Source organism: Panthera tigris, chromosome D2 (assembly GCF_018350195.1).
Source record: "Panthera tigris isolate Pti1 chromosome D2, P.tigris_Pti1_mat1.1, whole genome shotgun sequence".
Classification (NCBI taxonomy): Eukaryota; Metazoa; Chordata; class Mammalia; order Carnivora; family Felidae; genus Panthera; species Panthera tigris.
Genome location: NC_056670.1, coordinates 45,914,162 through 45,934,732, shown reverse-complemented (window position 1 = coordinate 45,934,732; position 20,571 = coordinate 45,914,162). Strand labels below are relative to the sequence as shown.

General features: G+C 40.8%; 1 protein-coding gene across 10 annotated transcripts in view; it reads right to left on the bottom strand.

The window, feature by feature from the left end:
- The window catches only part of WDFY4 (WDFY family member 4), a 306,252-nt gene that overhangs the window by 211,730 nt on the left and 73,951 nt on the right, over nucleotides 1–20,571 (bottom strand). For all 10 annotated transcript variants that reach the window (XM_042959970.1, XM_042959977.1, XM_042959974.1 and 7 more), the window contains one exon: nucleotides 3,381–3,474. In XM_042959970.1, coding sequence (XP_042815904.1) covers nucleotides 3,381–3,474 — 94 coding nt within the window. The remainder of the gene's footprint in view (nucleotides 1–3,380; nucleotides 3,475–20,571) is intronic.

Below are 20,571 nucleotides of genomic sequence, written 5' to 3'. Positions count from 1 at the left end.
AATAAACGTTAAGAAAAATAAATTAAAAAAAAAAAAGAAAGAAATCAGATACCCCATATGTGTAGTTATTTAAGCTATCACCCCTGAAATGACATCTGTGCCTTGGAAAGCCATCAGTTTCTCACCCATGAGGTAGGAAGATCATCTGAGGAGTGTGGCTACACGTGTAATGCTGGGAATAATCAGGCCCACCTAAAGGGAGAGGGGGATCTCACATCCCATCCTCTTCGTAACACTGCCATCTACTGCACTTTCCTGCACTAAAGATGCAGTCCTGCAGCCCTTTCTGTTCTGGCTTTTTCCTGTGTGGTCTCGTTTCTCATTTGATTTGCTCTTCTATTGATTGTTATGAGGTTTCCCACCCCCCCCTTCCAGAAATTAATTACTGTAATTATTCAACTTTTAATAGCTGATTTGGCATCTGCAGCAAATATTTGAGAAAACGCACTACTACATTTCATTTGCATGTTTGAGACAGTGAGGGAGAATTAGACTTCTCCTTAAATTACTTATTGTGACTTGACTGGAGAAAAAGAATCCTAACAAATGGAGCTGTCATTTGCATACTTAATACGTCCGATTGCCATCACAGAGGAGTAGAGTCCCACTCCATGCACTAATGTGACAACTCACAGAGTGGATCTGAAACTCAGGTCCATCCATACAATTTCCATTCTATCTTGAATGCCAATTCTATCTTGAATGCCAAGGTAAAGAAAGCAAAGTCCCACACTTGAGACAACTGAATGGTTAGACGACATTTAAAGAATTAAAGGACATTTTATTTAGGGGTCGAATATTTTTATCTACCAGTTAATGCTTAAGGCAAGTAGGCACTGGTCTTAAAAGATAACCCCTAATAATTCCTTCTGTCCTATATATATGCATGCAACCCCTCACGTCAGTACGGGAGGCATATGGCCCTTCCCACAGAGTCTAAGCTGAACCTATGACTCACTTTGACCAGTAGACCAATGCTGTGGAAGCCAGGCTGCCTTGTTCAAGGCCTAAGCCTTTGGAAGGGCAGGCAGCTTCTGCTTTTGTGCCTTTGGGGTCTCTGAGCTACTATGTGGCCGGTTGGAGGGTCCACTTGGAAGGACACAGGTAGAGGCCAGATGGAGAAGGCTCCATGGAGGAGAACCCAGGATCTTATAAACAGCTCAAACCAAGGCCCCAGACATGTGACCCAGCCCGGGAAGCCCCTGCCATCAGAACCAGCTTTGCGAGGCACCAGTTGCATGAGTAAAGAAGACATCTTAAATGGTCCATCCCACCGGCTACCACGTGGCACAGAGAGGAGCTGTCCCTGCCGTGCCCGTCTAAATTCCTACCCCACACGTACCATGAGAAGGAATGACATGGTTTGTTAACTTGGCAGTAGTTGGTTACACAGCAACAGATAACTAAAGAGACAATCAGACCCATTTTATCCCAGCCTGCTGTTTTTCCATAAATGTTGAAAAATATAAAGTGCCTTCCATGTCACTATGACGTGTGTCTCTATTCATTGGTTTGATAATCATTTCATTGTCACTTCCCAGAAAAGGAATAAGAACCAGAACAATGATTCCAGTTACAAAGGGACATAGAGCCATGGAAACAGGTCAGCCCCCCACTCTTTTTTTTTTTTAAGCCTGTATCGAATACTACAGAATTGCCTTAGTGAAAACGGTTCCCTTCCTTACACATCAAGTCTTTTGCTCCTGACTCTACTTCTCTCACTGACTTCGGAGGACTTATAGTATTTTACCAGGTCATTGACATTTTTAGGCTGTGATTAATAACGCCCCTAGCTGTCACTTCTTCCTAGAACATATCATTTCCTTTTTAAGTCCTGCACAAAGAAAAGCTGCGCCTGCAACCCCCGCCCCTCATTCTTCCCAAGGAAGCCACCGCCGTGCAGGGAACAGACCAGGAGACCTGTCGCCAGGTAGGACCACATTTAATACCAAGTCCACCAACGGGGAATCCTTCAAAGCACTTTACGTTGTCTGAGTCTCTGGTTCCCCGCTGGTTAAAACAGACAATAATACTCCCGCTGAAACTGCTGTGAGGACAAATAAGCCGTGAAAGGGTCCAGCACCACGCCTGGTTGCTCCGTTCCACTCACTTCCTTCCATCTGCTGCTAAGCAAAGCGTGCATCCTCCGGGTCTTCCTCAACCCTTCCAGTTTCTTCTTCAGAATTTCTAAAGTATTTATCATACAAACGGAGTGAACTTGTTCAAGAATTGTCTTGTTCTACTGCTCCATCCTTTCACTCTGCAACAGGGCCCTTGGTTCTTCCAGGACGGGAACTTGAGGGTTGCCTTTGACTTCCTCTTCCCGCTCCCTGGACCCATTCATCTCGGGGCTCTGTGATTCGATGTCTCCTCTCTCTTCACACTGACCCAGACACCACCCTACCTGAGCCACCGCCAATGTGGAACTGCAGACATGGCCCGCTAACTTCTGTCCCCATTCCCAGGCCCTTCCCCACGCAACAACGAAAGAGACATTTCTGATACAAAAACCCGATAGAGTCATCGTCCGCTCCCTTGAGAGATGCTTCTTGCTGCCCTTGAGACAGAACTCCATACTTAAACAAGGCTCCAGTCTTCCTCTGCCTGTCACATCTGGCACATTCCCCACTCTCCCCCTTTGCTCCCACTCCAGCCGCCTGCAGCAGACTCCTTCATGCCTGGTTAATTGTTACTCATCTTTCAGGGCTCGGCTTGAATGTCACCATCTAGGAGATGGCTTCCCTGACCTCCACCCCTTCCTCTAAATTAGATTGAATTAGGCCTTCCCCCATCTCCATTCCCATTATTCTTTCTCGGCATCCTGTTTTTCCCCTCATTATCACTTGTCATAATTGGTAATTGTATATTTATTTGTGAGCTTATTTATTTAGCCTGTCTGCACTGGTACCACTTCTTGGTCCCCATGATGGATGCAGGATCCATGGACAGGCTCCATCTTGTCAGCCTGGCATGTCCTCCACAGAGCGCCAAGCCAGGATCACAGCCAACATCCACAGGACGGATGAATGGATGGGAGGCAAGGACTGCTGAGCCCCCCAAGGCCCAGCACCACCCTTAGCATCCAGGGCTTGCCTCATGAAGGTTGAATCATTTCAAATAGTTTTTGTTTGGCTGTTGTTTTTAGAAGGTCACTTTGCCAGAAGAAATGACCTGTTTTAAATGGCCTTGGAAGGGGGGGGCAGAACTCAGTCAAGGGTCGCAGACATACTGAATCTCCCCTGCGGAAGGTGCTTTGTGAGGGCGGCTCTGCTAATGCAGGGCACTGAGGGCAAAAGCAAAAAAGAAAACGGTCCGGCCGGAAGGAGCTTAAACGATCAGTCATGTGAAAAAGACAAAGATGTGTGTTCATCAACAAGTACCTGGGGGTGGTCTTCATGGTACAACCGAGGCAGCAGTCTCACCATGATGCACAGGACCCCGGGGTGTATGATCACAGCGTCCCCTTCATCCATCCTGCAGAGAGAAGGGGGAACAGGGTATCAGTTTTGAGTTTTCCAGTGTCTTTTGCTTTTCACAAACCTTTCTGAATTTTTCTAAGACAGGCCATAATACACATCCTCAGTCTACCACTAATTATCTATATGACTTTGAAATAATTAGTCTGAGCTGAATTTTCCCCAACTAGACAGTGGAGCTCACAAACTGGAGCTCTTGCCTCAGAGAGACGTTAAATAATGCTTTTGTGCACCAGGACGCTGTGGCTGGTTCACAGTTGATATTCAACGCAAGTTAGCTGCCTGTCCTTTCCCCTTCTTTCCAGGCATTGTAGGAGATGGAGCCGCTCTCGGTTTATGTTGAACACACACATACAAGGGCTTCTGGATCCCTTCAAGATGGTGTAAGCATGCTCTACTCTGTCCTACCCACCGAATGCAACTCAAAACTCACATAGGACACACGAGCAGCTCTCTGATGGCTCTGAAACATAAATGGTAGCAGAGAGGGAAACCAAACCCAAAGCACCATGCAACTGGCATTGAGTTTATTTCCTGGGGCTTCTCCCTCCAGCATTCCTTGGTATGGCTCATAGGGAGTCTGAAAACTGAAATGGGCACCACGTGCAGACAAGGACAGAGCACCAAGAAAAGATCTCTGTTTCTGGTCTGAGGAGCAGGAAAGGAGGCCACTGCAAATCATAGAACACGGAGGAGAACCCCTGGGATTTTCTTCGCTAGATTTCTTCATTCTTTCTCAGCCAGCCTCCAGGCAACCCCACAGCAGTAGCAGTGGCCAGGCAGGTGCCTGAAATCCTGGGAGAAGACAATCCTCTCAAACCAAAATAACCATGGTTCCAAGAATATAGGCCAAATTCCTACTGCTGTTGTCCCTCTTTTTCCTTTCCTGCTTGGCCCCAGAAACAGATGCAGTGGTGAGAAGTATGTGAAATGGCAGGGAAACTAACGCTTCACATTCCTAGACAGAGGAGAAGGAAGGGGCCCCTGAGAGCCATAAAGTATTGGGGAGATGATGACGAGGAGGAGACTTAAGAACGTCAGATGGTGTATCAACCTCTGGGCTCAACTCTGAGCTAGCTGTGCATGTGCGGATCTGACCCTAAACCACATTCCAAAGGCTTTGAGAACTGAACTCAAGGAGAAACTACCACCCTATACTGGCAACTTCATGGGCAAATAGAGAATAGATCAAATCGCACTGGCAAGTCTGTGAAACCAAACTAATACTGGAAACGTTGTCCACAGAAGGTAGGTAAGACCTTGCAGACTGAACCTAACCTGGTTGGTTGCCTGCTAAAGCAAAATAATCAACATTCTCCAGAAGACATGAACAGGAGCTAGAGTTTACAACATTCGAAATGTCCCAGACACAATCTGAAATTACTTAGCATAGAACAAGTCAGAGAAATCTCAATATCTCACACAGAAAAAGATAATCAATAGATGATGAGAAGCTTGAGATGACATAGATGTTGGAATTATCAGACAAAACTTTAAATCAGCTGTTAGTAACCACACTGGTAAGGAATAAGGGTGAATACTATTGAAATGAATGAAAAGCTAGAAAGTCTCAGTAAAGAAACTGAAGCAGTAAAAAAAGAGTCAAATGGAAACTTAAGAGCTGAAAATACAATAATGAATTTAAAAATCTCACTAAATGAGAACAATAAAACAATAAGATGAAAGAGATAAGAGCCCATGAATTGAAAGATAGATCAACAGAAATTGCCCAATGTGAACAACAAAAAAAGTTTTCTTTTTTCAACATAAGAAAGCCTCAAACTCATGTGCAATAATACTGAAGGATCTAACATCCTACTGTAGGAGTTCCAGAAGAATAGGAGAACGAGTGTAGTGTAAAAAAATTTTTTCAGGAAAGTTTTAGCCGTTGTTTCTTTAAATCTGGTGAAATACATACCCTTAAAGATTTAAGAAGCTTAACAAAATCAACAAAGCAATATGTGCCCAGGAACATCACAGTCAATCTACTAAACTCTAAAGACAATTAAAAAAATCTTGAAAGCAGCCAGAGGAAAAAAAAAAAACACACTATATACAGGGGAACAACAATTTGAATGGCTGTGGATTTTCTCATGAGAAATCAGAAACTAAAGGAACAATAATTGTAAAGTGTTGAAAAGAAATATACATAATTCCATATCCAGGAAAATATCTTTCAGAAATAAAGACAAAAGAAATATGTTCCCAGATGAAGGAAAACAAAGAGAATTTCTTGTCATGAGATTTTCTCAAAAAATAACACTGGAAGTTTTTCAGATGGGAGGGAAATAGTAATAGAAAGAAATATGGTATTTCAGGAATGAAGAAAGACCAAGAGAAATGGTAAATAATTGGACAACCTTAATAGAGTGTTTTTTCAGGGCACCTGGGTAGCTCAGTCAGTTAAGCATCCTACTCTTGATTTTGGCTCAGGCCATAATCCCAGGGTCATGGGATCAAGCCCCACTTTGGGGTCTGTGCTGACAGTGTGGTGCCTCCTTGGGATTCTCTTTCCCTCTCCCTCTACCCCTGCCCCTTCTTGTGTTCACTCTCTCTCTTTCTCTCTCTCTCAAAATAAATACATAAACATTTTTTTAAATAGACTACATTTTTTTCTGAAGTTCTTAACATATGTATGACGGTTGAAAGAAAAATATTACTAGATGTAATACTATGAATATTACAACAAAAATAGCAGAGAGTAAAGGAACCTGCATAGAGGTAAACTTTCTGTATTCCATTTGAAGTAGCAAAATATTAATTCTAAGTTGGATGTTAAGTATGTGCATTGTAATCCCTAAGACAAGCACTAAAGAAAGAAGACAGAGATAGTAAAAAAATACTACAGATACATTTAAACTGAATACTATAATATATTCAAATAATCCACAAAAAGTTAGGGAAAGAGAAACAGAGGAACAAAAAAGGGGGAACAAGGAGAAAACAAATAACAAAATGGTAGACCTAAGTCCAACCATATCAAAAATTACATGAAATAAAAATTGTCCACATACCCCAATTAATAGACACATATTGTCAGAATGGGGGAAAAAACCCAAACTATATGCCACACACTTGAAATATAATAATATAGACAGATTAAAAGAAAAAGGCTAGAAAAAATTTAAACCATGCTAACACTGACCAAACGAAAGCTGGTGTGGCTCTACTAATCCTAGAAAAAAACAGGCTTCAGAGCAATGAAAATTACCAGGAATGAACAGGTTATGTTGCACAATCATTAAAGGTGGCACAGCACCCAAAATGTGTAGGCATTTCACAACAGAGCATCAAAATTCATAAAGAAAAACTAGTAGAAGTGGAAGGACAAATAGACAAATTCACAGTTATAGCTGGAAACTTCAACACTCTTCTTTCAGTAATTGATAGGAAAAGTAGACAGAAAACAATCAAAAGTATAAAACTGGACAACACCATAAACAACCAATGTGATTGACGTAGGGAACATTCCACTCAACAACTTCAAAATACACCCTCTTTTCACATTCTGTGGAAATTTTGTCAAAAGAGACCATAGTCTAGGTCATAAAATAAACCTTGAACCATATCAAATAAGTATAATCATACAAAGTATGTTCTCTGATCGTGACAGAATTAAATTAAAAATGAATAATAGAAAGATAAATGAAAATGTTCCATGTACTTGGGAACTAAACAACGTATTTCTTATTAGTTGTGATAAAAAACAAATGACATAAAACTTACTATCTTAACCATTTTCAAGTGACCAGTTCAGTGGTATTCAGCACATTCATGCTGTAAACAACATAGTTCTAAATAGCTCATGGGTTAAAGACAAAGTTTCAAGAAAAGTTTTAAAATATTTTGAACTTAGGTGCCTGAGTGGCTCAGTCGGTTAAGCAGGTCATGATCTCATGGTCATGAGCTAGAGCCCTGCATCAGACTCCATGCTGGGAGTGGAGCCCACTTAAGATTCTCTCTCCACATCCCCCCTGCCTCTCTCTCTCTCTCTCTCTCTCTCTCTCTCTCTCTCTCAGAAAATAAATAAGTAAATAAATAAATAAATTTTAAAATAAAATAACATGATCACACACAGAAAAAAGCATTTGAGAAATTTGACATTTGTTCATGAAAAAAGTTATCAGTAAACTAGAAATAGAAGGAATTATCCATAACCTGATACTGGACACCTAAAAGGAAGAAGAAACCCAGAGCTGATATAATATTTGATGGCAAAAGATTGACTGAACACTTTCTCCCCAAGACTAAGAACAAATCAAGGATGTCTGCTGTCACTGGTCCTATTCAGTACCGTGTTTGGAACAACAGATTGGAAAGGAAGACATAAAACCTCACTATTCCCAGACAATATGATTGTCTACACAGAAAATCCTAAGCAATGTATTAAAAAAAAAACAACTCTTAGAACTAATAAGTGAATTTAACAAGGTCTCAGGGTTCACAATTACATGTAAAAATTAATCATATTCCTATATACTAGAATTAAACAACTGGAAAACAAAACGTTAAAAATGTCACGTAAAATAAAGCTCAAAAAACGAATAAATACTTAGGTATAACTCTTTTTTTTTTTAAGTGTGCTGGGGAGCTCTTTCTGCCCACAGGTCCTGTCCCCATGCTTTAATAAAATCACCTTTTTGCACCAAAGACGACTTCAAGAATTCTTTCTTGGCCATCGGCTCCAGACCCCATGAATCCCACTGTCACTCCAAAACCTCATAAATTTGGACCACAGTGGCCAAAAAGCACCAGGAAGGTTCTAATTTTATAAGTACAAATAACCAAATTTAGATGAACTTTCTGAATTTGCCCCATAAAGTCATATTCAAAACATGAAGTATTGGAAAAGGAGGGGCCAACATGGTGGAGAAGTAGGAGGATCCAAAGTTCCCTCCTCTCTCAAACAAAGCAGTGTTAACGGACTTTGAACTCTGAGAGTCCAGGAGACAAACAGACAGTCGCTTCCAGGGACCCACTGGGACAATCTGAGGGGCCTTAGGTGCGTGATTGCGAGCTGGGAGAGAGAAAACGAACGGAGGGGAAGGATCCCTTTCTGCGGAGAGAAAAGGAAAGAGAAAGAGCAGCTGGGGAAGCACAGGACTATATCTGGACAAGAGAAAAACCTTGGACCTGGATGGAGAAAGATCCAATCTCTAACTCCCGGGGCTTTCTCCGGACTGGAGTTGGCTGCTGGGATTGCGCACCTGGCGAGGAGAGGAGCCAGCCCCGGGTTCAGTGGTAGGTCAGGGGTGCAGTCCCCAGCAGGAGAAAGCGATCCCCTCCCTGGAGAGCTGTGGGACAGGACAAAGCCTGCTTGCGCCTGCCAGCAGGGGACCATATATCAGGCGGTGCAGAGCAGCATTTCCCCAGTATCTGCCGGAGGAGGGAGTTTGAACCTCAGCCAAGCACCAGGCACAGGAGTGGGCAAGACAAACCACCTCGTTTGCACCCGCGGTACAGTGAGGACGGCTGGATCAGTGTGGTTTGGGATATCCGTCGGTGGAGGAGAGACTGGGGTGTCGCCATTTTTCTCCCCATCATCAACAAGGTGGGGCTTCAGGGATGGGACCACAGGGCCCACAGTGGAGGCGGGGCCGCCTATGCCAAGCCACGCCCATCCGCGTCTGGGAACTGTGTATCTACTGGAGCGGAATAGATGCTGAGGAACCGGAAGGCCCCTCCTCCAGACCCGCGCTGCTGCATTGCCTGGTCTAATTCTTGGACGGTTCTTATTATATAGATATAGTCTTCCTTTTCTCCTTATCTCTCCCTTCCTCTAGTCTGGTTACTCTGGTCTTTGGTCTGTTTAAGCAGACATATCTAATCCATTCTCTTGATCCACGTTTCACACCTCCTTTATTCTCTTTTCTCTCTCTCTGGATTAAGCCGTATAGTTTCTCTGTCTGATCAAGTTTTATTTTTTTCTTTTTCCCCACCCCTGTCATTTCTTTCTTTGTATGGGATAAGGCCTCTTCCATCAGCATCGCCTCCGCCCTGTTGTTTACTTGTAGCTGGGGTCTCTGGTTTTCTGTTTTTGAGGTTTGTTTGTGGGGTTGTGTGTTTTTGTTTTCTGTTTGTTTTCCTTTCCAGGGCTACTTCAACAAACAAATCAAAGCACACGTAGTGGAGGGTTCAAAACATCACTACGAGTAGGGAGATAAAGTAACCAATGTCACGACAACAGAGAGCAAGTAACACTCTCCAAAAAATACCTCCGGAAGGGCCACGCCCTGGACCGTGTATGACCCCTCTTTAATATAGTAGTGCTCGCAGGTGCAGGGCACATAACAAGCTTTTAAAACACATAAGGGACAGAAAGCTAGCCAAAATGATGAAACGGAAGAATTTTCCTCAAAAGAATTCCAGGAAGAAATGACAGCTAAAGAATTGCTCAAAACAGATACAAACAATATAACTGAACAAGAATTTAGAATAATAGTCATAAGATTAATCGCTGGACTTGAAAAAAAGCATAGAAGACAATAGAGAATCTATTGCTGCAGAGATCAAGGAACTAAAAAATAATCATGATTAATTTTAAAATGCTGTAAATGAGGTGCAAAATAAACTAGAGGAGGTGACAGTGAAAACTGAAGAGGCAGTGGAGGAGAATAGGTGAAACAGAAGATAAAATTATGGAAAAATATGAAGCAGAGAAAAAGAGGTAAAAAAAATTCTGGATCATGAGGGGAGAATTATAGAACTAAGTGATTCAATGAAACTAAACAATATCTGTATCATAGGAGTTCCAGAAGAAGAAGAGAGAGAAAAAGGGACTGAAGGTGTGCTTGAACAAATCATAGCTGAGAACTTCCCCAATCTGGGGAAGGAAACAGACATTGAAATCCAGAAGGCACAGAGAACTCCCTTCAGATGTAACTTGAATCAATCTTCTGCACAACATTATCATAGTGAAACTGGTAAAATACAAAGATAAAGAGAGAATTCTGAAAGCAGCTAGGGATAAACGGGCCTTAACCTACAATGGTAGACACATAAGAGTCATAGCAGATCTATATACTGAAACTTGGCAGGCCAGAAGGGAGTGGCAGGAAATTTTCAATGTGATGAATAGGAAAATATGCAGCCAAGAACCCTTTATCCAGCAATCCTGTCATTCAGAATAGAAGGAGAGATAAAAGTTTTCCCAAACAAACAAAACCTGAAGGAATTCATTACTGCTAAACCAGTCCTACAAGAAAGAGATCCTAAGGGGAACTCTGTGAGTGTTGCAAAGACCACAAAGGCAAGGGACATCACTAGAAGCAAATATCCACAGATAGCACAACGAGTCTAAACCTGTATCTTTCAATAATAACACTGAATGTAAAGGGACTAAATGCTCCAATCAGAAGACTTAGGGTATCAGAATGGATAAAAAAAAAAAAACAAAAAAAAAACAAGACCCATCTATTTTCTGTCTACAAGAGACCCATTTTAGACCTGAGGACACCTTAAGATTAAAAGTGAGGGGTGGAGAACCAGCTATCATGCCACTGGGAGTCAAAAGAAAGCTGGAGTAGCCATACTTATATCAGACAAACTAGATTTTATAAAGACTGTAACAAGAGATGAAGAAGGACATTATATAATAATTATGGGGTCTATCCATCAGGAAGAGCTAACAATTATAAATGTTTATGCATTTATACATGGGAGCACCCAAATATATAAAACAATTAATCACAAACATAAGCAACCTTATTGGTAAGAATGGTAATTGCAGGGGGGGGCGCCTGGGTGGCTCAGTCGGTTAAGTGTCCGACTTCGGCTCAGGTCACGATCTCATGGTCCGTGAGTTCGAGCCCCGCGTCGGGCTCTGGGCTGATGGCTCAGAGCCTGGAGCCTGCTTCCGATTCTGTGTCTCCCTCTCTCTCTGCCCCTCCCCCGTTCATGCTCTGTCTCTCTCTGTCTCAAAAATAAATAAACGTTAAAAAAAAAAAAAAGAATGGTAATTGCAGGGGACTTTAATACTCCACTTACAACAATGGATAGATCATCTAGGCAGAAAATCAATAAATAAACAATGGCCTTGAATCATACACTGGACCAGATGGACTTGAGAGATATATTTAGAACTTTGCATCCTAAAGCAGCAGAATATACATTCTTCTCGATGGATCACATACTGGGTCACAAAACAGTCCTCAATAATATAAAAGAATTGAGATCATACCATGCACACTTTCAGATCACAATGCTATGACACTTGAGATCAATCACAGGAAAAAGTCTGGAAAACCTCCAAATGCATGCAGGTTAAAGAACATCCTACTATAGAATGAATGGGTCAACCAGGCAATTAAAGAAGAAATTTAAAAATATATGGAAACAAATGAAAATGAAAATACAACAATCCAAACCCTTTGGGATGCAGCAAAGGCAGTCCTAAGAGGAAAATACATTGCAATCCAGGCCTATCTCAAGAAATAAGAAAAATCCCAAATACAAAATCTAACAGTACACCTAAAGTTCTAAAGGAACTAGAAACAGAACAACAAAGAAACCCCAAACCCAGCAGAAGAAGAGAAATAATAAAGATCAGAGCAGAAATAAAAAATACAGAATAAAAAAAAATAAATAGTAAAACAGATCAATGAAATTGAGTTGGTTTTTTGAAAAAATAAACAAAATTGATAAACCCTGGCCGGACTTCTCAAAAAGAAAAGAGAGAGGACCCAAATAGATATAATCACGAATGAAAATGGATTTGTCACAACCAATCCCTCAGAAATTCAAGCAACTATCAAAGAATACTATAAAAAAAACTATGCCAACAAACAGGACAACCTGGAAGAAATGGACAAATTCCTGGACACCCACACACTACCAAAACTCTAATGGGAAGAAACAGAAAATTTGAACAGACCCATAATAGTGAAGAAATTGAATCAGTTATCAAAAATCTCCCAACAAATAAGAGTCCTGGACCAGATGGCTTCCCTGGGGAATTCTACCAGACATTTACAGCAGAGTTAATAATTATCCTTCTCAAGCTGTTCCAAAAAATAGAAATTGAAGGAAAACTTCCAGACTCATTCTATGAAGCCAACATTACCTTGATTCCCAAACCAGACAGAGAACTACAAAAAAGGAGAACTACAGGCCAATATCCATGATGAACATGGATGCAAAAATTCTCAACAAGATACTAGCATATCAAATTCAACATCATATAAAAAGAATTATTCACTAGGATCAAGTGGGATTCATTCCTGGGCTGCAGAGCTGGTTCAATATTCACAAATCAATCAGTGTGATATATCACATTAATAAAAGAAAGGATAAGAACCATATGATTCTGTCAATAGATGCAGAAAGAGCATTTGATAAAATACAACATCGTTTCTTAATAAAAACCCTCAAGAAAGTCAGAATAGAAGGAACATACTTAAACATCATAAAAGCCACATATGAAAAGCCCACAGCTGATATCATCCTCAATGGGGAGAAGCTCTCAGCTCTCAGCTTTCAGGAACACAACAGGGATGTCCACTCTCACCGCTGTTGTTTAACATAGTGTTGGAAGTCCTAGCATCAGCAATCAGACAACAAGATAAAATACAAGGCATCAAAACTGGCAAAGAAGAAGTCAAACTTTCACTTTTCTCAGATGACATGATACTCTACATGGAAAACCTGAAAGACTCCACTGAAAGACTGCTAGAACTGATATATGAATTCAGCAAAGTCGCACAGTACAAAATCAATGTACAGAAATCAGTTGCATTTTTGTACACCAATAATGAAGTAACAGAAAGAGGAATAAAGAAATTGATCCCATTTACAATTGCACCAAGAACCATAAAATACCTAGGAATAAACCTAACCAAAGATGTTAAGGACCTGTATGCTGAAAACTATAGAAAGCTTATGAAGGAAATTGAAAAGGACACAAAGAAATGGAAAAACACTGCATGCTCATGGACTGGAAAAATAAATACTGTTAAAATGTCAATACCACCCAAAGCAATCTACACATTCAATGCAATCCCAATCAAAATTGCACCAGCATTCTTCTTGAAGCTAGAACAAGCAATCCTAAAATTTGTATGGAACCACAAAAGCCCCCGAACAGCCAAAGTGATATTGAAGAAGAAAACCAAAGAGGGAGGCATCATAATCCCAGACTTTAGTCTCTACTACAAAGCTGTAATCATCAAGACAGTATGGTATTGGCACAAAAACAGACACATAGACCATGAAATAGAATAGAGAGTCCAGAATTGGACCCACAGATGTATGGCCAACTAATCTTTGACAAAGCAGGACAGAGTATCCAATGGAAAAAAGACAGTCTCTTTAGCAAATGGTGCTAGGAGAACTGGACAGCAACATGCAAAAGAATGAAACTAGACTACTTACACCATTCACAAAAATAAACTCTAAATGGATGAAGGACCTGAATGTGAGACAGGAAACCACCAAAACCCTAGAGGAGAAAGCAGGAAAAAACCTCTTTGACCTCAGCCGCAGCAATTTCTTACTCGACACATCTCCAAAGGCAAGGTAATTAAAAGCAAAAATGAACTATTGGGACCTCATCAAGATAAAAATTCCTGCACTGCAAAGGAAACATTCAACAAAACTAAAAGGCAACCGGCACATTGGGAAAAGATATTTGCAAATGACGTATCGGATAAAGGGCTAGTATCCAAAATCTATAAGGAACTTACCAAACTCCACACCTGAAAAACAAATAATCCAGTGAAGAAATGGGCAGAAGACACGAATAGACACTTTTCCAAAGAAGACATCCAGATGGCCAATAGGCTCATGAAAAGATACTCAACGTCACTCCTCATCAGGGAAATACAAATCAAAGCCACACTGAGATACCACCTCGCATCGGTCAGTGTGGCTAGAATGAACAAATCAGGAGACTACAGATGCTAGCGAGGATGTGGAGAAACAGGAACCCTCTAGCACTGTTGGTGGGAATGCAAACTGGTGCAGCCACTCTGGAAAACAGTGTGGAGGTTCCTCAAAAAGTTAAAAATAGAACTACCCTACAACCCAGCAATAACATTACTAGGAATTTACCCAAGGGATACAGGAGTACTGATTCACAGGGGCACGTGTACCCCAATGTTTATAGCAGCAGTCTCAACAATAGCCAAATGATGGAAAGAGCCTAAATGTCCATCAACTGATGAGTGGATAAAGAAGATGTGATTTATATACACAATGGAATACTACTTGGCAATGAGAAAAAATGAAATCATGCCATTTGCCACAACGTGAATGGAACTGGAAGGTATTATGCTGAGTGAAATAAGTCAGTCAGAGAAAGACAGATAACATATGTTTTCACTCATATATGAATCTTGAGAAGTTTAACAGAAGACCGTGGTGGAAGAGACGGGGAAAAAATAGTTACTAACAGAGAGGGATGGGGGCAAACCACAAGAGACTCTTAAGTACAGAGAACATACTGGGCGTGGATGGGGAGGGGGGGAGAGGGGAAAAGAGGTGATGGGCATTGAAGAGGGCACTTGTTGGGATGAGCACTGGGTGTTGTATGTGAGCCTATTTGACAATAAATTCTATTCATAAAATAAAAATTAATAAAGTGTGCTGGTTCTGTATGCTAGTTACCACAGAATTTATTAAGAAGGAAGGAAGGAAGGAACGAAGGAAGGAAGGAAGGAAGGAAGGAAGGAAGGAAGGAAGGAAGGAAGGAAGGAAAGAAGGAAGGAAGGAAGGAAGGAAGGAAGGAAGGAAGGAAGGAAGGGATCATAGACTTATATAAAAGGAAAAACATAGTATGTCTGTGGATTGAAGATCTAATATATTTGTCTCAATTCTCTCCAAATTCATCTTAGATTTAATGTAATTCCAATCAAGATCCCAACAGTTTTGTAGATATAGGCAGGCTGATCATTATATTTACATATACTAGTATAGCCAGAAGCAAAGGAACTAAAATAATTGAAGCAATTTTGAAAAGGAAGAATACATTTGGAGAACTCACATTAGCTGGTGTTATGACTTATTACACAGCTACAGTGATCAAGACAGTATTAGTGAAGGGCTAGACACACAGATCAATGGAACAGAATAGAGTCCAGAAAAAGACTTACATAAATACGGCCAATTCATTTTTCACAAAGGTACAAAGATAATTCAATGGAAATGGATAATATTTTCAACAAATGGCACAGGAGGAATTAGATATCCAAATGCAAACAAAAATAGTAAATCTCAAATTAAACTTCACACCGTGCAGTAAAAGAAACTCAAAATGGATCATAAACCTATAAAACTTTTAAAAGAAAACATAGTAGAAAATCTTTGTGGCCTTGAGTTTGGCAAAGATTTCTTAGATATAATACCAAAATCCCAATAAAATAAAAACATGAATAAATTGTGCTGCATAAAAATAAAAGATTTTCAATCTGTAAAAGTCACTTTAAAAAAGACAAGCTACAGACTGGGAGAAAATCCTTGCAGCCATACAATGGAGTACTACTCAGCAATCAAAATGCATGAACAATTCACACAACAAATTGGATGGACATCAGAGGCCTTATGCTGAATGCAAAAGACTAGCCTCCAAAGAGTACACATTGTATACCCACATTTATATGGTTTAATGGAAAAGACAAAACTATAGGGATACATCAGTGGTTACCAGGGGTTAGGGGCTCACTATCAAGGAGCAACATTCAGGAACTATTTGAGGTGATGGGACTGTTCTGTATCCCAATTGTGGTGGTGGTCACATGGCTCTAAATTAAGTGAATTAAAACCCATAGAAGTTCACAGAAAAAAAAAAGGGACTTTTACTATATGTAAATTCAAAACTTAATAAGAAAAATAAAAACAAATGCACGAAAACCCACAAATCTAATCCCAAATTACAAACACCTGATTTTCTTTTTTTTAATTTTTTTAAATATTTATTTATGTTTGAGAGAGAGAGAGAGAGAGACAGATAGCACTCGAGTGGGGAGGTGCAGAGAGAGAGGGAGACACAGACCCTGAAGCAGGCTCCAGGCTCTGAGCTGTTAGCACAGAGCCCGACATGGGGCTCGAACCCACGAACCGTGAGATCATGACCTGAGCTGAAGTCATATGCTTAACTGACTGGGCCACCCAGGCGCCCCACAAACACCTGATTTTCAAACATTTTGGCCAGAGCGCTACTCTCATAACCTGCGGCCACATCGTCCTTGGCACCATCAGCCTAAAAAGAATGGCTAAGTTGCCAGGAGTACATCTTGCCTTGGTGTTAATTTATTCAGTTCAATGGAACAAATATTTATTGACCTAACTATTTACCAGGCGCTATTCAAGCACTCTGGATACATCTATAAATAAACTAAAGCCCACACCCGGGTGTGAGGGGAGTAGTGTAGATAATAAAGATAAACATAATAAATATGTAAATTATAAATAATAAAAGTTATTATTATTATACAATACATACTACATTATTACAATGGAGTATAATATGTTAATATATTAGCATGAATAAGTAAATTATACATTATGAAGGAAGATAAGTGCCATTGAGAGAAAACATGAAGAGTGCTGGGGTGGAGGAAGGAAACAATTTGCAATTTTAATTTGGGTGGCAGAGCTGGCCTCCTTGAGAAGGTGACAACTGGGCAGACTTGAAAGATGGGATGCAGATATCCTGAGCAAAAGCGTTTCAAGCAAAGGGAACAGCCAGCAAAAACCCTTAAGATGGGAGTATGTCTGGTATGTTCAGGGAACAGCAAGGAAGCCTATATTATTACCTTGATACCAAAGCTACGCAAAGAAACAAACAAACAAAAAACTACAGACAAGATCCCTAACGAATATACATGGAAAAACCGCCAACAACATACTAGCAAACCAACTCCAACAGCATATTTAAAGGATTGTACACTATGATCAAATGGAGATTATCCCAGGAATGCAGGCTGTGAGTGATTCAATATGAGAAAGTCAGTCAATGTAACGCACCACATTAGCAGACAAAGGGGAAGAAAAACAAATGATTGCCTCAGTTGATGTAGAAAAGCATTTGACAATATCCAACACCCTTTCATGATAAAAAACACTCAGAAAACCAAGAATCAATAAAGACTTCCTCAACATGATAAAGGGCATTTATGAAAAGCCTGAAGCTAACATACTCAGTGGTAAAAGCTGGTCCTCAAATTCATATGGAATTGCAAGGAACTCTAAATAGCCACAACGATATTTAAAAAGAACAAAGTTACACTGCTCACACGTCCTGAGTTCAAAACTTACCATAATGCTACAGTAATCAAAACAGTGTGGTACAGGCTTGACACATAGTCCAGTGGAATAAGATTGAGTCTTCAACAAGGATGCTAGGACCATTCAATGGAGACAAGAATAGAATCTTCAACACATGGTCCTGAGAGAAACGGATAGCCACATGCAAAAGAATGAAGATGAACTCTGGCCTCACATCATATAACGGATCAATGACCTAAACACAAGAGCCAAAATTATAAAACTTTTAGGGGAAAACACAGAGGTAAATCTTCATATCTTTGGTTTTGGCAATGGATTCTTACATGTAACACCAGAATCATAAGCAACAAAAGAAAAAAGAGATCACATAGATGTCATCAAAATTAAAAGCTTTTGTGCATCAGAGAACATTATGAAGAGAGCAATCTACAGAATGGGAGAGAATATTTGCAAGTCATAAAACTGTTAAGGGTCTATTATCCATAATATACAAAGAACTTATACAACTAAACAACAAAAAGAGAAACAATCCAATTTCAAAATGAGCAAAGGACTTGAACAGATATTTCTCCAAAGAAAATTTACAAATGGCCAGCAAGCACAGGAAGATGTTCATCATTTAGCCAACAGAGAAGTGCAAATCAAAACCGCAGTGAGCCACTTACTCCCCACTCACGAGGATGGCTGTCAATTTTTTTAATGGAAGATAAGTACCGGTAAACACCTGGAGAAATTGGAAACTTCATAGATTTCTGGTTAGAATTTATAAATTTTGTTCAGCTACCATGGAAGACTGTTTGGTGGTTCCTCAAAAAATTAAACCTAGAATTATCCTTTGATCCAGCAATTCCACTCCTATGTATTTACACAAAACAACGACAAAGACTCAAATAAATATATGTCTGTGTATGTTCACAGCAGCACTATTTATAATAGCTAAAAGGTGAAAACAAGCCAAATGTCCATCAGCAGATGAATGGAAAAACAAATTGTGGTGTATACATACAGTGGGATGATATTCACCCATAATAAAGTAATAAAGTACAGATATATGTTACAACGGGGATGAACCTTGAAAACATGTTAAGTGAAGGAAGCCAGACAGAAAAGGCTACCTGTTGTATGATTCTATTTATATTAAATATCCAAATTAGTAAATCCAAAGAGACAGAAAACCTGGCTGTGGCACAGTGGTTGGCTGAAGGAATGGGAGCGTATACAGGGTTTTCCTTTTAGAGGAATGAAAATATTTTGGAACTAGATAGAGGTAGTGTTTGCACATCATGAAGATTCTAAATGCCACTGAGTTGTCTGCTTTAAAATTGTTGTTTTGGGGCACCTGGGTGGTTCAGTCAGTTAAGCACCTGACTCTCGATCTTGGCTCAGGTCATGATCTCACAGTTCATGAGTTCAAAACCCCCATCAGGCTTCACACTGATGGCGAGCAGTGTGCTTGGGATTCTGTCTCTCCTTCCCTCTGTGCCTCCCCTGCTTGTGCATTCTCTCCCCCTCCCTCTCTCAAAATAAATAAATAAACTTAAAAAATATATAAAATAAAATTATGAATTTCATGTTATGTGAATTTACCTTAATAAAAAAAGTTAGATGTTTAACAAATGTTTTTAAGGAAAAGATGCCTAGCACCTGGGGAAGATGTTCTTGAAGTATAATGTGCTTAAAAATAATAAGAAGAGATTTTTTAAAAATTCCTACGCTCCCAACCCAGTGACTGTGATCCAGGAAATCTGGTTGATGAGACTGTATCTTAGCATGTTCACAACTGATTCTGATGAGGGAAGGTAGGCTATAGGGGCCACACTATGAGAAGCATTGCTCTGAGGTATGGATCCCAAGAGCAGGAATGGGAAGTGGGGTTTTGAATCCCAGGGAGGGCAGACACTGGTACCCCGTGGTGTTCCGGGATGGCTTGTATCTTACAAAAGACCTGTGCATGTAACTGAAAGTTATAATCCAAGAATACATGATTATCCGTATCTCTCAAAGCCCAGAGGCGAGGACAGGGAAAGAGGGATGTTTGGTCAAATTTTACAAAGAATGATGTCATTTCAGTTGAAAAACCCTAGAGGCCTTTGGGGGGATCTGAACCAGTGAGGACGCTCCACATCACACAGTGCCCAAGCTTGGCTATCCCCGTTCCCCCCCACCCCCCAACCCCGAGACCGCAGTCCACACCATAGGAGATGGTGCTCAGATCCGGGTATTTTTCCTGCTTAGTTGTGGAAGTCAGACTACCCCTCGTCTGGACTATATCCAGATTCTCGGGGTGAGGTTAAGTTACTCTGTCTCTTCTTACTACAGCTGGTGGATTCCTGAGCGATTAATTAGAAAATTAAAAGTAATACGATCTCGTTGTGGCAGTCCGCACAGGCCACTCCAGACAGCCACCACCTTCTCCCAAACCAGATCTTCACCAGGGCTTCCCTGTCAGGACCTGGGCCAGCCCCTCCTCCTGCACGCTCATGATTGGTTACCAAGGCCTTGACATTATGTCCTACAGAGGTCTCAGAAGGTTCTCCTGCCAGCAGCCTGCTGTCTGGGCTCCAGCCATCGCCATCCATGAGGGGAGAGACCCACATCTCCTGTGTTCCTGCCCCTCCGTTTTCTCATTTCTACCCAACTCTCTGCCCCCTGCCCCCGACCACACACACACACACACACACACACACACACACACACACCAGAGTAGCCTCTGCAACATGCCTGCCTGCTCCCACAGAATAATACCCCCCTCATGCCTGCCCTCGTGCCAGTCATGCCCGGACCCCCTTCCAAGCTAAGGTCGCAGGACTCCACTTGAGTGTGTGGCTCCAAGTCTCTGCAGTCCCTGCCAAGGCCTGGAGCTTTCCTCACTCAG